At 37.5% G+C, this 27201-nt stretch overlaps 1 protein-coding gene across 2 annotated transcripts in view; it reads right to left on the minus strand.

Moving 5' to 3' along the window:
- Positions 1–20748, minus strand: part of myo3a (myosin IIIA) — a gene marked incomplete at both ends in the record, with an annotated part of 77906 nt that extends 57158 nt beyond the window's left edge. For both annotated transcript variants that reach the window (XM_081352176.1, XM_081352175.1), the window contains 4 exons: positions 1083–1182; positions 1287–1391; positions 18528–18662; positions 20581–20748. In XM_081352176.1, coding sequence (XP_081208302.1) covers positions 1083–1182; positions 1287–1391; positions 18528–18662; positions 20581–20748 — 508 coding nt within the window. The remainder of the gene's footprint in view (positions 1–1082; positions 1183–1286; positions 1392–18527; positions 18663–20580) is intronic.
- Between the last annotated feature and the right edge of the window lie 6453 nt (positions 20749–27201).

Raw genomic sequence — 27201 nt, forward strand, 5'->3', positions numbered from 1 at the left:
TAGCCAATCACAGACATGTTTGTTGATCTCTTGAACACAGTGGCCAATCAAGTGTGTTTATTTTAGTTTTTTTCAGTGCTAAGTTCTGCATGCTCCCTTATCCTCTCATTAACAAAGTGTAGTAAGTAAGAGATTAACTGTGCAGTGTCGACAACTTAATTTATCATCACAGAACTTTGTGAGATCGCGCTAAACTGAGATGAGTGACAGCTTTTTAGTAATTATAAACGGAACATGCCTTGCACAGTTTCTATGCTATAGCCTATAATTCGTTCAGAATTTTGATAAAAGTTTTGTTTTTCATGCTGCTAAGAGGACTGATGACCAATTACACGCTGCAGTTTCGAAAGCAACAACATCCACATATAATTGCGTTATTCACTCTTAAAATTCCAGCGATTAAATAGTAATAACCATAGCAAGAGACAAAAATATGTACAAATAGATACACATTAAGCAATGTTAATGCAAACTAATAGATTAATAGAAAAATATTAAAATTTTCGTATCAATATTTTTGAAATTCTATTCTAACTATTTGTAAAAGTCATGACTTCTAAATAATCGTGTTAATGTCTCACTGTACATTGCTATTCTTGTCATGGTGGAGCCATTGCATACACCAGCACTTTACTAGAGAACCCTCACTAATGTCAGAAGCACCCTCAGTGATTTGATTCTGGAACCTGGAGTCCTGTATGATTCCAGTCAAATCATGCATCTGTTTTAACTCACTCTGTTTAAGAGAGCTTCATTTGGTCAAGGAAAGCTAAAAGCAAAATCATTAGTAACTCAAAGCAGACAATATCCTCTGTCCCAATGACATGACAGTCAGGGGCTTTAATGCAAGAGTGTTAGACATCCATCAACAGCGTGCATGTAAATGCACTGCTTTTGATGAGAAGAAATAAGTGCTATTCAATTAGCATTGAAACGCTCACAAGTAATGGCTTTGACCCGTGTATAAAACAAGGTTGATCAAGCTATCGGTCTCTCACTTGCACACAAACACACACTCAATCATTCAGGCTTTCTCTTTTACAGCCAGCAGTCACTTCTCAATAAAAGAACAACTTCCTCACCAAAGTCAACCAGCTTGATTCCTCCTTCTGTGGTGAGCAGGATGTTGTTGCCCTTGACGTCTCGATGGATGGTCTTATTGATGTGTAAATGCTGGAGACCCTTCAGAGACACGAGCACATGTTACAGAGCCAAGCAGTGAAACGGCTCACTGAAAAGGTGCATTTTAAAACATAGAGGAATCCAGGTTGGTTTTTGAGTTTTACCATGATAGCTTCATGCAGGATGAAGGCTATGATGGGTTCCTCCACGCGGTCTCCTCTTTTCAGCATACCTTTAGCCAGATCTGTGACAGACCCTCCATTACACAGCTGCAAACACATAAATACATTTTTTCATTTAAAGAACACATTTATATGCAAACATGTTATATATGGCAGTGCATATGGCAGTTATATATGGCAGTACAACCGGTTTCTGGTTAAATAAATAAAATAAATAAATAAAGATTCTTAATTCAGATTGGATGACACATATTATCCATTATACACCCATGTAGTACAGTATTATTTTAGTACTTAATATTTTGAATCAATTTTATTTTAGTTAAGATTTATTAATTTCTTTATGTGCTTTGATCATTTTACACATGCAGCTATAAAAAAAAAAAAAAAAATAATAATAATTATTCAAACATAGAAAGCAACCTGTTATATAAGGTAATGTATAACATATAACATGCATAAATATACAACTGGTCCTGACTGATAATAAATAAGTAAATAAATAAATAAATAAACACATTGGATGGGCTATATTCATATTCTCTGTAAAATATCCAATATACATCAGTGTTATTTTAGTATTTTTTGTAGTATTTATTTGGAATTAGCTTTTTTTTTTTTTTGCTTTTAATTTTGTTTAGTTTAGTCATTTTGTTATGCTTTTGTAATTTTACACCGCTGCAAAGAAATTAATCCACAAATCAATTGTAATTGTGTAGTAAATAAATAAATAAGTAAATAAATATAACACATTTTGTATGCAAACGAGCAACCTGTTATATGTTAATACAACCGGTTTCTGTAAATAAATAAATAAACAAACAAATAAATTAATATATCTTAAAAAGAACACTTGCTATTAAAAAGCCTACAGTCACTTATAGAAATCAAACATTACATTCAAATGAATCATTTTCTGACTGAACACTAAAGTACTGCTTTTTTCATTTTTTTTTTTTTCATCAATCAGACCGAACGGGTCAAATAATAGATTCCTTATGGAAATGCTGAAGTTAACAGTAGGAAATATAATAAGGTTGCAGCTGTTGTAATAATGTTCAGAGAGGTCTTAAATATTCCAGGGAAGCATGTTTAAAATGCCAATTTCCATTGCTTTACAAAGTCTAACACATTATTTTTGTAGCAACAACATCCTGTAAAACTAACTGGGTTGATGCTGTGGCTATGATCAATGCTAACAGTTTGCCTTCAGTCAGAGGACACGGAGGTGAAAATTGTTCTTTTTTTCCCAGGCAAGCCCTCTTGAAATTACAAAAAATTGTCTAGCATGTTACCAAGGCAACAACAATACCCTCTTATTTAGAGCCATTTAAATCGACCAAAGGCAAACACGGCTGTCTTCGACCCGCTGCTATTGTAATGGGACAAAATGCTTGCATGAATGCTCTGACAGACTCTTATTCACAATATCCCAAAATCTATTCCCTTTTATTTTGATGGAAGAAATAGCCTACAAATACAGAAGCAGCGATGTGCACCTTGTAGTTCAAGAAAAAAACATGTCTAACCAATAAAGAAAAACAGCAAATTGGCCCTAACGTTACTAATGCAACCAATTACAAATCCTTTGAAAAGATTCTGCTTGATCCAGCCTTTTAGCAGAACACTGAACACTTCAAAGAGAACATCAATGACTCACATCACTTTATGTCCCGAGAGGGCATTTACATTTTCAAATACATTTACTTCTATTTCCAAGAGGCATCCCAAGGAGTTAAGATGAGTGGGTGGAGGGGCTTGATTTCCCTGATTATGCATAAAGCTCAAACATCTGCAGAACGGACAATTATGTAAAGCTAAATTGTGTCATTTCTGTGCCACTAGTGGCACCAAAAGGAAATACAAAAATAGCGGCATTTCTACATTTTCTGAAAAGTAAGTGTTGTTGGCAGGGTGTTGCTAGGGTTTTGAGAGGTTTTACACATTTCTATATGGATAGGGTGCTAAGGGTTGTTTCTAGGTACTGAGTGCCTCAAGTCAACAGAGCCAAATCTCCTTGATTTTAAGTTTTATTGTCTGCAAGGGGAAAACTGCATTGAATAATTATTATGACCGCCGCTAGCATAGCTAGCGAAAGCGGTCATATAGGGATTGTCAAAGTTTTTTAGTTTTTTTTTTCCCGTCAATCTACTGAATTTTCCGTCAACGATACCAGGGACACCGAAACACCGGGGAACATGAAATTTGGTGGGCATGTAGCCCCACTAGACTTTTACGGAAAAATTTCGTTTGGTCCCCGGGGGCCACTCCCCCCCCCACGCTGGGCCCCCCCAAACCCAAAAAATGCAGTTTTTCCTAAATAACTACTTGAACCGTGGAACCGAGGATGAAGAAATTTTTATGGTATGTTGGTCTTAAGGGCCCACATCAACCTAGCCCATAATCACTCATTTGTGATTTGCGCCCCTCCCATAAAAAATGAAAATGCAATATTATTCTGCTTTAATCGCCCCTATCTTCAGTGGAGATGTTCAGAACTGCACCATATTTCATGTGTATGATTAACTTGACATCCTCTGGGGGTATCCTCTGCTAAGTTTCGTAGAATTTCATCCATGGGGGGGTATAAAATAAATTAATTTATGTGCACATTTAGTGACTGTACACTCATCGGCCTGTAGATGGTGCTGTTGAGCGAAGGGTTGCTGGTTTAGGATGATACTGTCACACACACACATGCAGGAATACAAACAAACGCAAGCATACACACACACTGACATCCACACGCACAGACACACACCCATACACACACACACATACAAATCCACATGCACAGACACACACACACAAACACACATGCGCACACACACACACACACATACACACACACACACACACACACAGACAGACATGCACATATATACTACTACTTTTTTTAGGTATATACATAAACACGCAATACAGCCAAATTGCTCCACGTCATTTATTTTTGTGGAAAGCCAGTGCAGGCCTGAGCGGCGGTCATATTTTGTACCGCCATGCGGTACATCTAGTTATTATTATTATTTTTTTTTGTAATTGAACTCCAATGAGCTGCACAATTTGAGGCATCATTCATGTCTATAGTACAGACCTGCTGATATTTACTTGCCAAAATGTAATACTTAGTGGCCATTCACACAAAATGTGTGTTTTTGCATTTGAACTCTTTCCCCACCATTGAAGGAAATTTCCAGCTCTGCGCGTTTTCACTGTTATACGGTAGGGGGGCGCTATTACACATATTTTGAAAGAGTACTAAACCGCCTGCACAAAGCACAGCAGAAGAAGCAGCAGAAACAAGCGATAGCATATGAAATTCTATGCGTATGTAAAATAACGTGATCATCAATATTAAACTACATAAATCAAAACTGCCTAACGTTACTGAATGAAAAGTCGACCCAGGACGAGCTATAGGACTGTGAAGCTTTGGGGGTGTTGATGATGGACTCGATGGTCTGTTCAGAGGTGTAAAATACTTGAGTAATTTTACTTGATTACTGTACTTAAGTATTATTTTGGGGGATTTTTACTTTACTTGAGTACAATTAAAAATCAGTACTTTTACTTTTACTTAATTACATTTTTTAAGAAAAAAAAGTACTTTTTACTCCTTACAATTTTATTTACAGTCAAAAAGTACTTCTTTTTTGGAGATCACTTCATTCTATTTTTCCTTGCTATTGCCAAACCAATTGAATTGCGCTGATGCCTAGTTTAATTAAGTTTAGTGTCTAGTCTAATTTAATGAGATTTTTTTTCACATTTCACCAAATTGGTCAGACATATTCATTGGTCCTTTGGAAGTGACGTCATGTCGCATCTATTACCACAATGCACAGCACGTTGACCTATAAATTAGAGAAATTATTACAGTCATTCTCAGGGGGACAATCCAGCAGCCGAAGAGCGTACCACCCCCGGGGGCCGCCATTGGCTAACAAGCCATCACCTGCTGTTAGCATTCCATTGACTTCCATTCATTTTGGTAGGAGTGTAACAGTTCACAAAATTCACGGTTCGGTTCGATACGATACACTTGTGTCACGGTTCGGTTCGGTACGGTTCGATACAGCAAAAAGAAAGAAATGCCAGAGAAATTTCCTTGATTCAATTTTTTTTTTTTTTATTAAAACTAACATCATAAAGTATGATTTTTTTTTTTTACTTTGAGCAATTCTGGAGCTATAATTGACTGTTCTTAGGAGCATATAAAACCAAACAGCTCCTTGGAAAAAATGAAATTTAATATTGTAGTAGTTATAAACAGGTTTATTTTAGTTCAGATTAACATTTGAGGGCAGCAATTGTATTCATAATGTCAAAATAAAACCGACGTAATGGCATTGATTGGCATTCAATGGCATTGAAGGCATTGTAGCCTACTATTCCTGCCAAACTTCCATGGTTGCAGTTAGTGTTACTACAGTAAATCCATGGTAAATGTTGCAGATCTGTGGACACTGGATAGTTCATTCATGGCACAATGTTTCTTCCTGGTTTCCACATCAGCGCTGTTTGATCCGTTAATAACGGAGAAATGTGAATGTTTCTCACTAGATCTCGCAGCGATGTTATTACTTCTGTGGCGATTTTAAATGCTTTCTTTACTGGATCTCTTATTAGCGCTGTGTAGTAACAGTGTCGCATGATCACGATTGGCTCGCGCTGCTTTGGTCCAAACTGATAAACGGTCCTTCAACCACACAATAACAAGCAGTTTCGTTCCTCTTGCATTACGTTTGCCATTTGATGTTGGGAAATGTTGTGGTTGTGCCGGCGTCTCTTACATTATGAGCGCGCTTGCCACGTGCAACACGCCTACATTTGAAATAACGAAATTTTGGTCGGCAGGAAAAATGGTCCAACGAACCGAACCATTCTACGAATACGTGTATCGTTACACCCCTACATTTTGGCGTCACTTTGACAGCGAATAACTTTACATCTGAGGCGTTTGAAGACTCCATTTGTCCATTGTTTATGGTCCAAAATCAGCCACAGGATCAAGAGCACCAGTGGCTGTACCTTAGCGAATTCTTTTCTTTTAGTGGTAAAAGCATGTTTAGTTGATTGTTTAAAGAATGTTGCATATAGGCATTAGATAGTAGTCTTATAGTTTGATAAATAAATACAATTAAATACAAACAGTTCTAAAGCAGGATAAAACCTTGTATGTGGTTCATTCACTTCATGATTTTAGAGATTAAAAGCTTAAATAAGAATCTCTAGTTTTCATTCTTGCTATTACTTTTACTTCTTTAATACTCAAGTACAATTTTAATGTGGTACTTTTTTACTTTTACTCGAGTACGATTCTGGCCAGATACTTTTACTTTTAATTGAGTAAAATTTTCCCTCAGTACTTGTACTTTCACTTGAGTAACATTTTTTAGTACTTTTTACACCTCTGGGTCTGTTCTTTCTTTTGATATATTGCATGTTAAGATATTACAGTTGACACGGTCTCCGAAACTTTCATCCGTCATAAATAAATTCGGTTCGGATTTGATGTTCTGATTTTTTCGTATCAGTAGTTTTGTTTTGACAAATCAGAGCCACCGAATGACGAATATGAAAAAACGCATACAAAAATTTTGGACTCGGTGTGCAAGGACATTAAGAGTGAAAAAAAACAGTAAAAAATTCAAAGTTTAGGAGATGTGTCACGCTGTGCCCATAGCGTCAACTTCATGACGCAGTGTCTCGTTTCCCCTTCACAGGAAACCATGGTTACAATAAATTTAGAAACTACTAAATGTTGTTTATCTGTGTTCCCTGTCTTTTTTCTTCCATAACCCCTCTCAAAAAGGGCAGCATAGCATTCAGTTTAACTTGTTCTGGACGTCCAAGATTGATAAGTGGTGGGCTGAAAGGGTCATTTGTCATTGGGTTGAGCAGTAAAGGTGAAATGTGGACACTTGTACAACAAGGTATGTTAGTGGGTGTGAAGTGAAAAATTCCCACAGCTTTAGGGCCCATTTTAAAAATCTCATTATTACTGTGCCACGGGGGACTTTGGCATTGTAGCACACCTTCATGTTTCACTACCATTTACCAAAGTTAATTGAGCTAACTGCAGGAAGCAGCCCGTTTCATTTATAGCTACAGTAAACACTTCAGTGTCGACCACAGAGGAGCTAGCAAACGTGCTTCAGTTGAGTTGCTGATACAGTGACTGAACGTAATTGGTAATCAGATTGTTCAAGACAAGAAACCCTTAGAGGACCTTTAAAGTCAATATGGAAAACTGACATTTACTTAGATTTTTAATACACACTTCTAATCTTCTTTGTACTATTTTGACCAGCTAATAAATAATGTATTTACACGTAAAACAATAATTAACAATATTCACAACTGTAGATGCAGAACAAACAACAATGCCAACACTGAAATCCCTGCGATAAATCAACCAAAGTTCTTCTGAATCTCAGTTCTTATTGTTGAACTAGTACAGTGCCATGAAGACTAAAGAGCAAAGCTGACCACATTACGTCATGGCCACCTCAGCCAGAGATCATCTGCCATCATTAAATTTCACTGTGACACAGACAGACAGAGAGAGTTAGACATTTATCTGACAGAGAGCAACTTGAATGTTTTACTAAACACTTCCTTCAAGTACTGCAACACTAACGTCAAGGTTTCAGGTTTAGGTTCAGGTTTATTCAGTAAAGTTGTGAAAGTTATACCTCAAATCTCAGTCAGTTGTTGATTAGAATGTTCATACTGATATTTTCTGTAGGGAAAACGATCTAAGCACATGGTCTAACGCACGGCGCAGGAGCACTTAGGGCGTGTCTGAATCCAATTTAGTTTAACGAAGAGAAAAATGGTCGGCGTTCCCAGCGCATGGTCCTTACGGTGCGTTTCCACTGGCGCGTTGCGAGCGGAGCGGAGCGAGCGTTTTCAATTCATTCCTATGGAAGTTGAGCTTCACGCTCGCGCAGTGCATTTTGGGATTGCCAGCGGACCGGAGAAAGCGTTGAGAGCGACCGAGAGCGTCAAAAAGGTTGGGCAGTTTTTGACTTTATGCAAATATCAAGCGAAAAACGCGGTCGGCAGCCAATTGCTGTGAGGTTCGTGATGTGACGTCTGTTTTGAGAGTTTAAAAATATGCAAATTGTGCTGGAGTTTATGCTGGATTTAGTGCGTAAATCATTTTGTTTACAAATTAGACGCTTTGCAGTTGTTATATATGTTAAAGATTTTATTTTGGATGTGTTCATTGTGATTATATTGGCTGGGTTTATAAAAGTTTATAAAATTGAAAGGATATCTTTGCTTGGTGCATCTGGAAACAAAGCTTGCCTATTTCTAAATGTAATCGCGTGCATCGCTGATGATTATACTGTCCGTGTGTTGAAAAAAACTTAGATTAAACACACTCGCAGCAGACACACCCCAGAGCGGAGGCGTTATAGCGTTGCCAGCGGCACTGAGCGGACTTTTGCCGCTGTAGTGGAAACGCACCGTTACTGTGCGTTCACACCGCCGGCGGCGAGAGCGTCAAAGTGGCCGGAAGCCATTCATTTTCAATGAGAGCCGGCGGCGAGCTCCGGCGAGGGCGGCGCGGCGCGTCTTGGACGGCGAGAGCGGCGAGAAGAGTTGAAATCAAGTCAACTTTATGGTAATAAGCTATGACGCGGTTCGGCGGCAACGGCGGCAACCAGTCGGAATGTAGAAGTCCTCCGCCTGAGGGAATACGAGAGAACACAATTCTGTAAACTTTGGTTCCCACCACATTAGTTCCTAAGCAAAATGGAGGAAAAATTAATAATTTCTGTTGCGGGTTTCCCGTTATTGTACGACTTGTCATCCATGGTGTTGTCAGTTTGATTAGAAAAAGCTGCGCAACACTATTTATAGGCAACATTTTCGCGCTAGAACTTCTTTGAACTAAAAACGCTTGTTTTTTAAGTAGGAATGCAATTCATTTGCTCAAAATAATAATGATTTTGACCAATTGCAGCAACGGTTTTTGCGGCCCCTTTAAATAAAGTTTTTTATAAAATCACGCATTCTAATCTACGTCAGAGCGTCCCCGAATCTTTCTACGGCGTCGGTGACAGGGCGGCGAGAGCGAATTTTGCCGCTCTCGCCGGCGGCGGTGTGAACGTACAGTCAAGGGTTGTCCCTAATCTCTTAATGAGTAATGGGTGTGTTTTAGGCGTAACGTGCAATAAACCAATCAGAGTCTCATCTCCCCATTCCCTTTAAAAGTCAGTTGCACTCACGCCATGGCGGATTCGCTACTTACATGACGGAATTTGTAAGTGGAAAAACCAAACGCTTCTCTAGCGAGGAATCTGCTCGTGCGTGAGGTTAAAGTGCACAAGCAGACCATTTATGGGACAAGCCGGTTTCCACCATATCTATATGAAGAGTTCAGATGCAAAAGCCTCTAAGTGCCATCTGAAATTTTCTTCTAGAATGATCATTTTTATCAAGCTCATATATTAAAGTTCAACAATGTCACTTAAATGGCAATGCAAATGACCTATTAATTGTCATTTAAGTGAAATTACTGAACTTAAATATACAAGCTTTATAAAAATGATCATTCTAGAAGAAAATTTCAGATGGCACTTAGAGGCTTTTGCATCTGAACTCTTCATATGTACACAATATTAATCTTTTACATTGTAATGCTTTTATTTTTAATACTTATTCCCTGTGTGTAATAAGCAGAGTGTACGCGTGTTGTGGACCCGCTTATAGGCGCATATTACTAACGCACTCTTTAACAAAAAAATCTTGCACCATTGGACCAGGTTTCAGTTGGTCAATGGCGCAGACTAGCAAAAAACTAGCAAAAAACACTTGCATCGCGTCTGGTGCCGCATTAAGCCAGGTGTATGATAGGGCCCTACTGTAAGTCTAAACCCCTCTTTTCCGCGAGCCAGCTCTGCTCGGATTGGTCAGGCGGCTCAGTCTGTTGTGATTGGTCTACTGCTTACAGCACATGACGGGAAAGAAACGGCAATTTCCATATCAGAATTTAAGCGGAGACTTTCTCAGCGCTTGTACTCAAAGTGATACAAACAGTAACAATGGCATCCGTTTTTTCCTCCTTTCAATTCCAGCACGAGTCCTCATCCTTTGGAAGAGTACGTAAAGTGGATTCGTAGTGCTGAAAACAGCATCTTCTCGACACAAACCAAACTCTTCCAGGCTTCAGCTACAACTACAGTGTCTGAAGGCGAGACAAAATAGACGTTGTTCGCGGCAGCCAATGAAGACCATAGGCTGGCATTATGGAAATTTGTTACATTGTTACATAGGTTTGTAACAGGAAGTGAGACTGGAATTGCTAACGGCAGTTCAAAATGTATTCTCTCTTAAAGGAGAGAATAACATTATTTGTTGTATATGCTGATCTTTACAACTTTGCAGACCCTTTACATCCATAAACAGCTATACTACACACTACATGAAAGGTAATATTTGAAAAAAGCATAAGGGCACTTTAAGAAATAAGTTGTGTTTTTGTGAAGAGTCATCTGAAAGGTGTATACTCAATGGAGATGAATACTGAACTCATAATAGATTTCAATAAAAAGAGTTTTAGTCATGTATGGTGTGGGTTGCCCTCCTCAGTGTTTTTCACCATAACGTGACCCAAACTTTTTTTTAAGTCTATGGTATATACACTATAGCGTAGTGTTGTCCGGGGACCTTCTTGCTGCTCAATTTTAGTCCATTCTTTAGATAAAGCTATGTTCAGAAGACTGGGAATTTAGTGCATGAGTTGTATGGACTATTTTTTATGGTTATTTTTTGGGCTCCCATTCACTTTAATTTTTTGGAAAACATGAGCATGAACATTCATCTCTTTTTGTGCTCCACAGAAGAAAGAAAGCCATATGGGTTTGGAATGACATGACAAAATCATCAGTCCTTTTTGTTTTAATTTCTTCCTGATATTATTTTATTTTTAGAGCATATCACTCTGGATTACCTCAGGCTGTGGTGAACATGCTATTAATGTCATCTACTGACGAGTCATCAACATAATTCCTCACATAGGCTACGGATGAAAAGACTCGAGACTAATTCTGCCATCCTCCCACTGCCAGCATGGCTCATGCCTTTCAAAGTTTTAACATGGGCTTTAAAAAACCAAGCTAAACCTTTGATTTGCAGGTATCCACTCTCAAGTTCTCAAAACAGTTTATTAGTTACTTGCTAGTAACACACCTGGAGCTTCTGACCTTAAATATATTTTATTTTAACAGAATTTTTCGTCAAGTGCTGCAAATGATCAAATCAGTAGCTTTCTCTGAGCTATAGGGCCCTATCTTGCACCCAGCGCAATTGACTTTGTACACCGACGCATGTATCATTCCTATTTTGCACCCGCGCAAAGCGCGCTTTTCCCTCCACAGAAGCACGTCGCTAAACTAGGGAATGAACTTGCGCTCCCTGGGCGGTTCAGCACAAAAAAAGAGGCGTGTTCCGGCGCAAACGTTCCTTCATGCTATTTTGCAGGTTTAGAAAACAATTGCGCCACTAACCAGGAAAAAATAGTTTAAAGTCATTATTATGTTATTCATATATATGCTATTTTAAGGGCGCATGCTTGGCCATAATAAATGTAGCGTGTGCACAACGCGCATACACTTTGATTCTCTCATCTACACAGAAGCAGTAGTTTTCATTTTTGCAAATCATACATTATTACGATAGATAGATAGATAGATAGATAGATAGATAGATAGATAGATAGATAGATAGATAGATAGATAGACAATTTATTATAAAAGCATACATCTAGCTTACACATTTACCCAAATTATCATACGCCTTTTTAACCGAAGTTAATTTGGGTGGGTTTCTCCATCCCTAACGTCCCTGAAGAGAGCGTTGCTCTCCTTGGCTGTGAACCGGTCCTGGCGCGCGCCTGGCAAATCCGCCGTTATAATAGGAATCCGCTTTAGAACAAGCGCGCCTGCTCTTAAAGGGAATGTGAGATGACGCTCTGATTGGTTTATTTCAATCTTGGTTTATTTCAATTGGTTACGCCCAAACCACACCTATGAATAATAAGCTACTTCAGACCAACCCATTTTAGATTTGCGCCTGGCGCAAGAGTCATTTATCACGCCGGGAAAATAGCAACAGCGCCAAGACCCGCCCACAAAGTTACTTGCGCTTTGCGCTTTGACACTTGCGTTTCAGATCGTTAAAATAGGGCCCATAGTGTGTGTGTGGCCCTCACACCTTTCAAGAAAACAAAAAAACACCTCTTTTGTCTGAACGACCTTATCATTTACACTCAAATAATGAGCTAGGTGTCTGCTTTCTCTCAGCGTTTAATGAAAAAGCCCTAACAAACAATGGCATTTTAAACCTCATTGTGAATTAATGACGGGCACAAGACACATAAGACATAGTTCGAAAAGGGCTTCGTTTCAAAGGGTCTGCCAAAGAACCAGCCATCATATACAAGAATCAAGGCCAAGAACCACAGCCACCACTTTAACTATATTAAGGGAATGAGTGAAATTAAACAGCATTGCACCATTTGAACTTTTGGTTTAAGCACAATGTGTTAATGTTGTAATAAAAATGACCTGTAGTAGCATTTCAACATAAAAATACTCAGAACATTGCATTACAACACCCTGGCGACCACATGCAACACCTAAGCATTGTGTCCGAGGGATGATTAAATGTGAGTTTGTCTGGATGAGGCATACTAATATTTATATATAGCTATACTTCAAACCACTTCATAAATAAACCCTCATAAAAGTGGGTTGCTTCCACTGAAAATAACTGAGAGGGCAAAACACACAAATGAATAATTCACCTCATATCCAAAGTAAACCCACATACACATATTGTTCACAAGTTTAAGATCAGTAATGATTTTTAATGCTTTTGAAAGAAGTATTCAGTGCCACATGATCCTTCAGAAATCATTATAATATGCTGATTTGCTGAAAACAGTTGTGCTGCTTAATATTTTTGTAGAAACCATTACATTTTGTTCTCTATTTTTTACAAATATAAAGTTGAAAAGAACAGCATTTATTAAAAATAATGTTTTTGTAATAATGAAAAAGTCTTTATTGTCACTTTTGATCAATTCAGTGTGTCCTTGCTGAATAAAACTATGAATTAAAATTAAAATGTAACTGATAACTTTTCCTATAAATGTTGCTCATTGCTATTTCATGTTCACCATACTGCATAATATACATCTATAGAATCATATTGCAGGTGTTTGCAAATAACTTTTTTACGCAATGATGCAAGCACCATTTTATATTGATATTCTCCAGTTTCTACGAATCCAGTCAATAAATTCACTTCATCAAGAAAGCTTTTACAAACTGCATATCTACAAAAAAGGCCATGCATTTTAAAAGAAATAAATGAAATCCTACAATAACAGAGACATACTGTTTCATGTGAAACTACAACAATGAACCGCTTTCATTAGTCCTTTCTCAGCCATTAACCACCAGCTGGATCCTACAAGCCAACTTGAACAAACCTGAATAGAGATCACTTCTGATATCTTTGAAGTTTTAATATGACGGAGCGGAGTCGGCCCCTTATACGATGAGAAACCAATGAGTACAGATGAAAGCAGCCCCCTCTATACCCATAATTAGAAGCCACAACACAAAGGAAAGGCAGAACAAGCACCAGCCCTGATGAGCAGCCAGCAAAGTGGAGGACGCAATTTGTGCAAGTCCTCTCTGTAATCAGGGGTCACTCACTTCTTCCCAGATCATACTGAAATACAGAAAATTACAGTTCAGAGGGGGACGACTGTAACCATGGCAATTTAACATCTCGGCTGCTGCTGAACGCTTCAATACTCGACTATGATTCCAGCCAGGGGATTAACTTCCACATTTGGATTGCTGACTATGGATTTTGCATGCAGGAGTTTGCATACAGAAATGCAAAGCTCTTTAGGGAAACACAGAAAAAAGAAAAAAGAAAAAAAAATATCATTCCCTCTAAATACAGATGGAGGAACTTGCTTAAAGCCTTGCAAAAGAAGAAAACTGCTTTTCTGGTAACTGTGTTACATCCATATTGATAAAATGTGGTTTCTTCAGGGAAAGTGAAATGTGCCATGCTTTTACATTTCCATCAAAAATAGAATTTCGATACGGCTATGCAGAAATATCAAAGCACTTTATAAACATGATCTTTTTTTGTACAGTGGCCTCAAACAGTAAGCATTTCTAAATGTCAAACCAAGTAATACTAGAGCTTTCTCTGTGCTTTCTGAGTATTTTTCATTATTTTAAACATTACATTTATTGTTTTAGCATTTAAAATTATGTTATTTATTTAAAACAAAATTTTGATGGGGCACTAAAAACAACTTTTTTTTCTACGGTATGAACAGGGCAGGCATATACACATTTTTATTTCTACACAAAAACTGGCTCAGAAGGTTACAGAACTATGTGGGACTTGTTAACTAGCTAATGCCCTGTCCAAATACCCACACTTGAGGTCTTGGCCGTGACAGGAAGTAAGTGAGCAAGGCAGTCCCATGTGCCCTTAATGCACACTAAACCCACACAATCTCGAATACCGCTTAATCATAATCATGCATTATGTTCGGGTGTCAAGGAAAACATTCCACGAATTAAATTATTTATTACATATAATTTGGTAGTAAAACATATAGGGCCCTATTTTAACGATCTAAAACGCAAGTATCAAACACGAAACTTTGTGGGCGGATCTCAAATCTAAAATGGGTTGGTCTGAAGTAGCTACATTACTCATAGGTGTGGTTTGGGCGTAACATGACATAAACCAATCAGAGCATCATCTCACATTCCCTTTAAAAGCAGGCGGGCTTGTTCCATGGTGGATTGCTATTATAACGGCGGATTTGCCAGGCGCACGCAAGGAGCGGTTCACAGCCAAGGAGACCAACGTTCTCATCAGGGCCGTAAAAGACAGAGAAGTGACATTGTATGGGGATGGGAGAAACCCCCCCAAATTAGCTTCGGTTAAACAGGCATATAATAATTTGGGTAAATGTGTAAGCTATATTTATGCCTATTTTTTCACTTCTTCATGGACACCACAATGATTTCCCTCATGTGGAATATTTTTCCTGTGTAGATGAGAGAAGCAAAGTGTATGCGCGTTGTGCACACGCAACATTATGGCCAGGCATGCGCCCTTAAAATAGCATCTGAATTACGCGCCACTGACTTTAAACTAGGTTTTTCCTGGGGCCCAGAGTGTTGCACATTGTATTGGTGCAAAGATACGTAGGGTATGTGTATTTTATACAACATTTGCAACTGCTTTTTATCACTTAATAAGAAACACCACAATTTTAAAACTGTGTCTTCTCTTAGTTACATAGTTACGACTACTAAACAGACATTTAGAAGTTTATTTTCAAATGCAAAGTATAAACAAATATATTAAAAAACCCTCTGTAAACACTTGCATTTGTTTGCAAGACTATACAGTAAGTGTGTGCCATCGGATAATCAAAAGTTCTATACACAGTTGCAATCTTCACGCCAACTTGAACGCTTTGATCAAATACAGGAAATACGTCATGTAAGTAAACAAGTGTTCAAGAGCAAAGACTGCAAGTGTGGGTATTTGGACAGGGCATAACCCTCCTCATACCCACACTGAGACTGAGGTAAAATTTGACACCTAATGAATTAACCTCTCCAGGCAGGTCTAATATATTAAACACAGACCAAGAGTGAATTCAGCTGTGCAAAAGCAGGAAATAAAAAGCCTACTTATTATCTGTTTCCCCAAGTTGATGCTTAAAAAAACATAATATATCAAAATAACTGGCATTTGATCGTGTGATTTCTGAAGCTCTCTATAGTCAACAAAAGGACTCAGAAAGGTCTATTTGCACTGTGATCATCAGAAAACAAAGATAATTGGAGATGATGTTCAGGGGCACAGCGTGTTAGAAATGTTCGCCATGGCTTCATGGAAATAGAGCATTTATAAATGTTTCAAAGCACAAATCAGGGACACGAGGGAAACATTTCTCACTGAGAAAATTCCTTCTAAATCTGTACATTTAAATCACAATTTTGAAAAACGAACTGCAAATGAATTGCTCCTTACAACAAATTAGTGGTTGATGTGTTTGGTTTAGATACAGTATATAGACAAAGTGGAAGAAATAATGCTGGTTTAGGTAATTTAATGATTTGACAAAATTCACTTAAAGTATTTGAAAAATAAAATAAAAATTTGGAATAACTTCACTTAACTGTTTTTGTCTAAAGTTGACATTTGAAAATGATCAAATACTGGCCATTTAGTTAAAGTATTGGTCGATATAAGTACCAAAAAGATGATTATATTATGAAATGACCATGTTTAGTGGATACCAAGTGATACCATGATACCAAGTGTGTGAATTATAGAGAGACTTTCAGGAGGATAAACTTATAAAGATAATTTACATAGAAAGTTCTATAACATTAAGAAAATTAGTAAAAAAAAAAGTTTCTTTTGAAGTCATTATTCATTAGAAAATGTTGTGCTAAGCCTATTCAAAATGCTGTAAAAACGTGTGTACAGTTAAAGCTGATTTAAGTTTTGGGGTCCAAACTATTTCTTCCGACTTCGTTTAAGACTTCATATAAAGGGGGGTCAAACCCACCTGCCATGTGAGCACTCAGAAGGATGATTAAACTGACTTTTAATAAACACAGAGGGAAACAAAGCACTACACGCTATAACAAAACGTTAACACAAACCAAGTGCTTAAATACACAAGGGAACTAAAAACAGGGAACAGGTGTGAATTACAAACCAAATTAACTAGTGGCAGGAAAATGAGAACAAAGGAAACAGGAACTAGAACTAAACCAAACCAAAACACAATGTGACACCACCAAACCCAAACAAGTATACTCCCAACACTACCTATGTTTGGATATGTACCATGATGATATCATGGAATTTGAAGTACCTTGGAGTCTTATGTAAATATCATGGTACTGTATATACCATTTGACTAACATGGTATTACCATAACTGTTCCATGGTGCTTTTATGAAAATCCAACAATAGGCTTCAATTTTTAAAACATGCCTAAAGAATAAAGCAGTTTAATAGTTTAAAAACAATTTAAGAATATTGATATGTTGTATTAAGCGTTATGGCACTTCTGCAATTTGGTAAGCTAAAATGAAACTTTAAAAGTGATAAGTGTTTTTGTGCATAACCATACAAGGAATTGTGTGGCTATTAAAAATGTAAAACTGATTATACTTCTACATACTGAATTCAATAACACAAATAATACACATTAAATATGGTGTACATAATATTCTGTTCCTGTACTGGCACATTATAATTACTGTATGATTCAGCTGTAATAACACACTTGTAACTTTGCAAATTCAATACAGCATGCATAGGCTGTCTGAACACATATTTTTCTGAATAATTACTGCCGAAAGGCATAACTAATGCGCAGTACTCAACAATAGTTACAGTACAGTGCAATATAAAGTGACTTCACTTGTTAGTACAGTGGGACCCATGACAGTGGTAGACCATCTATTTCCAGCTAAAGCCAGTGTGTCTAAATGCAGAATTGGTCTCTGAACCTGCTCATCTTAGCAGGACACAGCCGGCCCACATTAGTAGTCATCTCCACCCTCCCATACCTGTCCTGCCACAAAAACTCTGTCCAGACCTACTGAGACTAAAGTCTATTATGAAACACTCATTCCATTTCCTTCAAACTTGTCTCTTCTCAAGCAGTCAAACAACACAAAAGGCCATGTGGGCCTAATGCGATTTAAAAAATGACAGTATCTTAATTGTCCTCTAAAAATATCCATTTCACAGCTTTGAGAAATGTTGTGTATGTTCTAATTTAAATGTGCTCCTAAAAATGCAGAGGTGTTGATACTAATAACCTTTTATTAGCAACTTATATTTTGCTAATCCTATATAAACAGATTTTCACTGTTATACGTATCCCATTAGCCCACACTGCAATGGCAGCAATAAATCCATCATGTGATGATATAGCATGCAGTACACAACTTTGCTATGATTTACAAAAACATTAGCATTTGCATGTGTTCCTGCTGCAAATGTAATAACCATAATTGATTAGGGCACTTAAAAATGTTTTTCTGATAATGTCACAAGCCCAATTTAACACGTGTGTCATATACATCAAGCTTAAATGCATGACATAGAATTGAACTTTACCTCTAGCACTAGCCAAAGCTGGTCCCCGTTCTTGACATCCTTCTTGTAGAACATTCCAAAGAACTTGACGACATTGGGATGGTCTGAGAGAGCTTTTAGGATGTTATATTCAGCTTCAATTTCCTCATCAATATCCTAAAATAAACAGATGAATTGATTTGTTTTACATTGAATTCAGATGATTTACACTCTTTGCTGTTTTAAAGTAAGGGTGAGCCACTGTAAATGTTTCTTAAACGGGTTGCTATATTTCTAAATGTAAAACTCTAATGTATTGTAAGGAAAACAGGAATACTCTTTTGGTATACCATGACAGTGAGTAAATAATGACAGAATTCCATTGACAAAATGACAGAATTTTTTTATTTTTTATTTTTTTAATATTTTTCCTTTAAAGGAGAACTTGGTAACTTTTTTAACTTAATAAAACTGTCTAGAAATCATTTGGATGGTTAAACAACCTGTTCTGGTGATATTGGTGACTTTCCCCGCTTCCTCCAGGGTTCCCAGGCGGAAAACCAACCTTGCAACTTGGGGATTACCGTCCCGGCAAGATAGAAATAGGAAGTCTCGTGAGAAATGAGAACGAGAACAAAAACGATAACGAGCGCGAAAAACGAATTGCTTTACGGCAATTCGACATAAAAACACACGGATGTATGATGTATTACCAGATTACCCACCTCGGTAGTCAGACATAGCTCCACACGATACAGTTGGCTTGCTCCGATCATAACAAACGCACATGAGCAGCGGTAGAGAGGGGGAGGAGGGGCCGCAAGTGAGTTTTTTACGACCTTGTTGTGAAATATACCCCCCCCCCCCACAGCTGTAGGGGGAGCTCGTGGGGAAAACATGCGACAACAAAAGGGAAAATCAGAGAAGAAGTGACTAGAGTTCGCTAGAGTTGCCGAGTTCTCCTTTAAGAAAAAAAAAAAAAAAAAAAAAACACGAAACACAGAGCAATGGCTCAAATGTCTATTTTCATTTTTGAGTGAACAAAGACTTTTCTTTAACTATTCAAAACAAATAACACACATGGAGACACTGATGCAAAAAAAAAAATATTTTTTCCTAGTCATTTTTTCTATTGAATTTAGCAAAGCCAGAAAGGCCATAAAATGTCAGCATTAACAAAGCTCCACAGCAGTGAACTACACATGAAGCATTGACTGAAATAATATTTGTTGGCTTTCACATCCTTCAAGGTTTCCTTCCAACATCAGAAAATTACTGTTTACTGATTGAGCCTGAGGAAAAACAACCTCTGAGTGTAGAATTTTAATGAATATGGTACACAGGTCTTTTCTGCGATGCCTTTTGGCTTCAAAAATGCTCCATATATATTTTACTACACATGATTATAGCATTTCATGCGGTTGCGGTTGGAAAGCAGTGCAAGTAAATATTTGTGAATAACTGAGGTACAATGGCTATGGCAGCTGCAGTCTATTAAATTAAGCCAATATTTATTTGATTTAGATGACAGATTTTAAATATACTGGCAGCCAAAGGTCCATTGAAATACTTCCAAGCCTCCTTTCAGGACTTTGAAAGGGTGAATTGGAGAAAGGGAAATTAACACAAATTGCACATCTTCTGAAAAGCCATCTCATCATGATTAGTCTGGGTATATGCTGTTAGAGGTCCTTTTATTTGCCCAATCACTAAACGAAAGAGTGTCTGGCTGGAGAAATAACGAGCAGGACAGAGACACAGAAAGCCTTTTGGCATTATCTGCAGGATATAGATGTTCTGTTCTTATATGACAATGGCGAGTGGAATTGCCTGCAGGCCTCTCTTAAGGCATAAACACTCTCACAGGTACAAACAAATGTGCAAATGCATGCATACAGATGCAGACAAATGTGAACTGATTGAACCTGAAGGGTCCAAAATTACCCTGCCATTAATGACCCTGCCCTTCTGTGCAAATCTGACCTTGAATTTTCTCTGTGTTTAAAAATGGTGACTTTATGATATGACTCTGTCTCTCTTTATAACCTAAAAACACACACCACATACAGGTTTTATTTAGTAGGGTTTTACTCACATGGATTGGATCCAATATTTTGACGGCGGCTTTGCTGCCATTGACTCTGTTAAGCACTTTATAAACTTTCCCATAAGTCCCTTTACCAATAGTCTCAATGATCTCCCAGGTATCAGATGGATCTGGAAAGCTGTCAAAGACGATGGATTTCCCTGAGCGAGGAAACATCTTCCCGAACGATCTCCTGAGGAGAAAGAGCACATATTGAGTCTTGAGCCAAACGTTTTTTGCAGTTATAGACAGCCCACTCACTGTTTTCCCATTTGACTTATAATGGTTAACACTTTAGTTGATTTATCACTTGTGATGCCTGTACAGGCAAGATAAGATGAGTAAAAGAACCCCTGCATGAAAAATACATATATGTATGTATGGGCTTAGTTAGTCTTAGGACAGCTAGGGCTATTTCTGTTTGACAGTAAAGTTACTCCAGGATTAACAAAAATCCATATAGAGTAGTAACATGTCCTACTTAATTAACACCCTTTATCATGTCTGACTTGGCTCTGAAAAAGCTGTAGGCTTTTTGCCTGTTATTGAGGATGGAAAACTTGTTTTGGACTAAAATGTTTTGGTTAAATATACGTCTCAAGGGTTTTTTGATATAAGAATTTGTGAATCCCTTTTCAAAAAACAATGTCTGAGAAAAGTAGGAAGATCTGGTCAAAGGTTGAAAGATCTGAGGGTGCAGTGAGCCAATTTACCAAAGGGCCAGACATTATGTTCCTTCAAAGGCATCATTATGCTGAGGTACTGTAACTCAACAAAAACTGCCTGTCCTCCTCAGAAACTATGACTTAGTGAAAGAAATTATTACATTTTATTTAGCACAATGCAAAAACTTTGACAGAAACCCAGTTGCAGAGTTATGCATGTTCTGAAGAAAACGTCGTTTTGCCTGTGCAAAGCATTATGCTAGAGTATTCTGGGTAGTTGCCAGGGTGTTGCTATGCTGTGGCTGAGGTTTTCTGGACAAGAGACTAGAGACTACAGAGGGTGTGTTGGAGCTAAACTCTGCAGAAAAGTGGTCTCTAAGAGCAGGATTGGACACCCCTGACCAGGTTGGATATTGAGAACCGGTTCCATTTTAGAACCGGTTCCAAATTTCCAGGCGCAAGAAGACCGCATACTGTTTTCTGTGCTGCACACACATCCAAAGTGCACTTACAGAAAAAGTTATTTTAATTTTGAAACATTCAAGCACAAAAATACTTGTGCGCTGTTTTCTGTGCTGCACACACATGCACTCTGCGTCTGAAAACTGATAAATGCTGCCTTCAGAGGACGCATTACAAGGTCTGAAGGCATCAAGGCATCTCTGAATGCAATGTTAGTTTCACTTTCTGTCTCCTGAGATACCTTCATCTGATCGATTTTTGAAGGCAGCATAGATGTATCATTCGCTGCCTTTGATATCCCACAATCCAGAGCTTTCTATTCTGTGAATAATAAAGATGGCGTCTGAAAGTTGCGGCTGTGGTCAGTTTGTGTGTAAATGTACATTTTTGATAAACATTTTCCACTTATGTCATTTCTAGTGGGAAATTACTATTGTAGTCAATAAATATTATCTAAGTTTTCACCAAAGCTCGCTCTATTTTGCTGTTGATCATTAAACCGTTACACTGCCTCAGAAGTCTGTCCGTGAGGGGTACCTTCGTACACCAACGCTGCCTGCAAAGTCATTGCCTGATAGCGAGGAAACAAGTCAGCTGCCTAAATTTTTGGACAAAGAAAACATGTGTAACAGTATATTGGATCCGTGCAGCTCTTAACGTAACAGCAGCCTAATATTCCTGCTGCCGTCTCTATAATAACGTCAATCAAACAACAAAAGACAGAGAGATTCACTCGCTGTTCTTGACTGAATAACTTTTGTAACTATATGTAATGTATATTTTATTAATAAAGTGCAGTGTTATTTTTACATTTGATTTAAGTTTCTGCATCTGAATACCTGCATATCTTAAAACACTGTTTATTTCACTCGTATCTTTGTTTAGTTGTATTTATTTGTGCAATTGCTAATTTTTTATTTGTTCTTTTTTAATACCTGAGTGTTTACTTCTCGTTAAATGCTCGAAATTTATATTAGTTAGGCTAGTTGTTTTTGCTATGGTATTTTTAAACCATAGGGAAAAGTTCCTTGTGTAAGTGTTCTTTAGCCTGTTAATTTTTGTTCATGGTATCGGCTAAAATCAAATGCTTTGCAATAAGACTTAAAATAAATGTGCATGATATCTACGTTTTTTTTTTGTTTTTTTTTACTTTATTGGAATCGAAATTAGGAATCAATAAGAATCAGAATCGATAAGCATAATCGTACTTACTAAAATTCAAATAATACCCAACCCTAACCAAGAACAAATCTTATGTCTGATAACTAAGTAATGAAATATCTACATTTAAACAAAGTAGTCTGCTGAGTTACCTTGAAATGGGAGGAATTGTTTAATAGAGGTCTTCACCACTGCTCATGGAGACCCACTGTCCTGCAAAGTTTATTTCCAACCTGCTTCAGCACATTGATTAGCAGTAGGTCCTGAGGGGTAGGGTTGAAGACCTCTGTGTTATAACAGTCAGGGTTTGAAATGAACTTTTTTACTTACCAGCCATATGCCTATTAAATTTTTAAGTTACCAGCCATACAGAACTTCTACTAGCAAAAACAAAATTATCAGAAATAAGCCAGATTATCAAAGTCACACCTTAGATTTAAATATATTTATTGTTAAATATGACTCTGAATCCTTTCAGATTTATGACATTCAATCTCTGTTTGCTGATTCCATTCAAATAAAATAAAATGGAAATAAAAACAAAAATATCTGTGACTTCTCTTATAATTGCCATGAGTTTACTTGCATGTAGCAAAAGATGCTAGGGCACCATGCCAGTAATATCAGGCATAAATACTTTAGAAAATGTAGTTTAAAAGAACAATACATTATGTCTACACAAAAGCTAAGCAAATTTGCCATTCTGTAAGTACTTTTAGTAATCACTGATCTTATTATACTGTCTGTCTAACAGATTCACCATTTGTGACCCCACCGGGTGAAAGTTCAACCAGCTCTTTCTTTACTCTAACCACAATTAAACTTACTTTCAAGATGAAAACAGCAAAGGTCAACATGCCACTTACATTCTTTTCTTAAATGGTCGATGAACATTTTGTTGAGTAAGTCCATATTGACTCTGTTGAGGCAGTCGTGCCGTGTGAACACTTGTGGAGGAGTTAACCACAGCTAAAGCTAATCTCAGCAAGCCATGCCTGGCACCAGAAACAATGCTAAGCAGCAGAAGATATGTTGGGATTAAGAGGAATTACTTGACTACGCCATGAGCCTTTCCTCATTTAGATTCTCATTGATAAAGGTGCCAAAGCTAGTTAGAACAACTAAGAATATAACGCCAGGGGGACTACCTCTCTAACCCAAAGAAAGTAACTAGACAGAGTAGCTTAGGAAGCATCCTTATCCTTTTGTAAAGGGTTGTACACCAAAGAAAGCTTTTTCATGCAGGGTTTAGTATTTACAAAACCCAGTACTTTTGATTTTTTTTTCTAGAGTACAAATGAATGCCACATTACGTTTTTTTTGTTTTGTTTTTTTTAGCAAAAAAGGCATGCATTCCATTTTCTTTAAAATGAAAGATTATGTATGTAGATTCCTTAAAATTGTAACATGATTTGGAACATTTATTTTCATAAAAACATTTTATGAGACTTTTATTTTTATTTTTAAGAGACCCATTTATATTCAACCCAGTCAACCATTTCCGGAGTTAATGTGTTAATAAAATTATCAAACAGAAATATACGCTTATCAACCACTACAAACCAACGCATGGTCCCAAATTAATTAGCTCCCTACTGAGGGACATTTTAATCTAGGCTAAATCTGCAATCCTATTACCTACTCCTGTAACATTTGTTTGTTGTCAGTGGCTCCTTTTGTTCAGTTTCAAGTTCATTCATATTTTGCACCCATTTGTAGAAAGTGGCAATTAAGTTAATATGTTTCAGTATACAGTACTATGCAGTCAAAGGGAGCATGTTGGTCTGCCCGATTTCGGTAAAAACCAGCATAAATTATATCAACAAGTTTAAAAAACAACCAATCCTGTTATAAAATGTAATTTGAGCATGATAGGACATTATCAGTCATTACTTATGCCAAGTGATTAGCCTTCTAAACAGCGAGGCCACATTGGATGTAACTGAGCACATGTACAGCTCAATGTATAGTATCCGAGGAACTTCCAGACATGTTTAATAATGAATTGAACTTCTATATGTTACAAAACTCCATGACACAGAGACACAGGAGAAACCAAAAGATAAGACAAGCCCACCTTAGCATTCACAAATTACAAGACATTGGGTGTGAGTATGTAACATGACCTCCCCTACCTGAGGTACTTAGAGGTTATTAGATGCATTAGTGTATGCATTTTTAAATGGCCTTGCAAAGGCAAGCATCACTATTCCGGCTCATACTTAGGGTTTGAGGCATTATGATGATGGACTCTTTTCATGTGGGAGCAAACACCAAGCAACCCCACAGGACACCATAACAACCACCACACTCTGGCAACCTCCCAGAACACCTTTGTTCTCAACTCTTGCCCTCAAGGTCCACATTCTTGCAAAGTTTGGCTCCAACTTTGATCATACTCACCTGCCAGTATCTTTAGGTGTGTTCACACCATTTCGTAATTACACGATTTAAACTTGTAAAAACTGTTCACGACCTTGTAGAGCTCGTAATTACAGTCTGTAGGCCTACGTTTTCTGAGAGCTCCTACTTGTACCACCTGACCGCTGCAGATTCATTTAGGCGTTGATAGTGGAGCCCTAGTGTCCGAGGATGTGAACAGCTCTGAATATAACGTCACATGTTGTCATTTCGAGACTACGATAATTATCACATGGCGTGAATTCAGCATTTCTAGTAATCCTGAACACCTTGATTAGCTTGTTCAGTTGTGTTTGATTAGGGTTGGAGCTAAACTTTGCAGGAAAGTGGACCTCGAGTGCTAGAGTTGAGAACCCCCACCCTAACCTTTTGGCAGCAAGACTCACCTTGAAGCAGTCAAAAGTGAAGTAGGCTATGTATGTTTGCATTAATTTTGTACCTTATTAACTGGTACATAAGGATATATTACTAAATCAAAGCAAAATTTCGCTAGACACACAAGGGAGAATTCACTAAAAATGAGAGCTGGTACCATTTTATTTGCACATGCTGCCTGCACTGGTTTAGCATCTGGTTAACTAAAGCATTTATGCAAATCAGGTAAAGTGAAATGCTAAAATTGTGTACTACAACACATCTGTATTTGCCTGGTTATAACGATCATCTACATGATTTGCTGAATTATTTCAGCCATCACAACAGAATGTATTCTTTTATTAATACAATTCTTTTTACCACAGTGATAATAGCAAAATGCAAATAGCAATGATCTTAGTGAATATGGTCCAATCCATAATGAGGCTTATTTGCATAGAAAGGAAGTGGTTTGCCATCAGAAGAATGACAATGACCTAATGTTAATGTGACACAGGACTATTTAAGAGCGTTTAGCACCTAGCTAAACTGTATTGCGGGTGCAGTGTTTTGCACTGAAACGCTGTGCACAAAAGTGGTGCAATTGTAAATGTAGTGCAATAGTGAATTCACCCAACATTTGCATACCTGTTTTGGCCAGATGTCATCTCTGCCTGCTTTGCATCCAGAGAGAAACTTCATGAAAGTGCTCAGCACTCTGAAACATTACAAGATAATGCATTTTGCTCTATGGTAAGGCTTGTCTCCTTATTTCACCTTTTTAAAGAACAAAAGTCGAAGCAACTTGAGGAGAGTAAGGAAACAGGAGCCAGGACCGCCAGGGAAAGAAAGACAAGAGACCTGAGCTAATTTACAAGGCTATGAGCGGGTTGAGGTTTCAGTTTAACCTTAACAGGACAAAGTATACAGAGGAAAACGACTTATTGTAAGACATATTTAAAGCATTACTACAAATGATCCTCAAGCCACTAAAATAACTATCAAGCTAAATTTAAGAAAATTTAAGAATTTGTATATTTGCAACAAAAAAAAGGAGGGGGTAAGCGCTTAGTAAATTAGATAAGAAAATACATGCATTGTTTTATGAATATACAGGGTGGGCCATTTATATGGATACACCGTAATAACATGGGAATGGTTGGTGATATTAAAGTCCTGTTTGTGGCACATTAGTATATGTGAGGGGGCAAACTCCTCAAGATGGGTGGTGACCATGACATATACTAATGTGCAACAAACAGGACTTTAATATCACCAACCATTCCCATGTTATTACGGTGTATCCATATAAATGGCCCACCCTGTACATTATAAGTAGGCACATTAAGAAGTCAACAATAGTAACTTTTTATCCTACACGTTTTGTTACTCTAAATATGTTACATTTGACCTCACATATTATAAATAGATGTACTGCAATAATACCCAGCCATTACTATCTATACCAACTGCTTCCCAAGGTCAATTATCGTCATTGAATCAAAAACATGTAACTGATCTTTACCTGACACTTTAGATGCAAATCAGAACCACATCCCTATATACT

The sequence above is a fragment of the Scardinius erythrophthalmus genome, assembly GCF_964197995.2.
Source record: "Scardinius erythrophthalmus genome assembly, chromosome: 22".
Lineage (NCBI taxonomy): Eukaryota > Metazoa > Chordata > Actinopteri > Cypriniformes > Leuciscidae > Scardinius > Scardinius erythrophthalmus.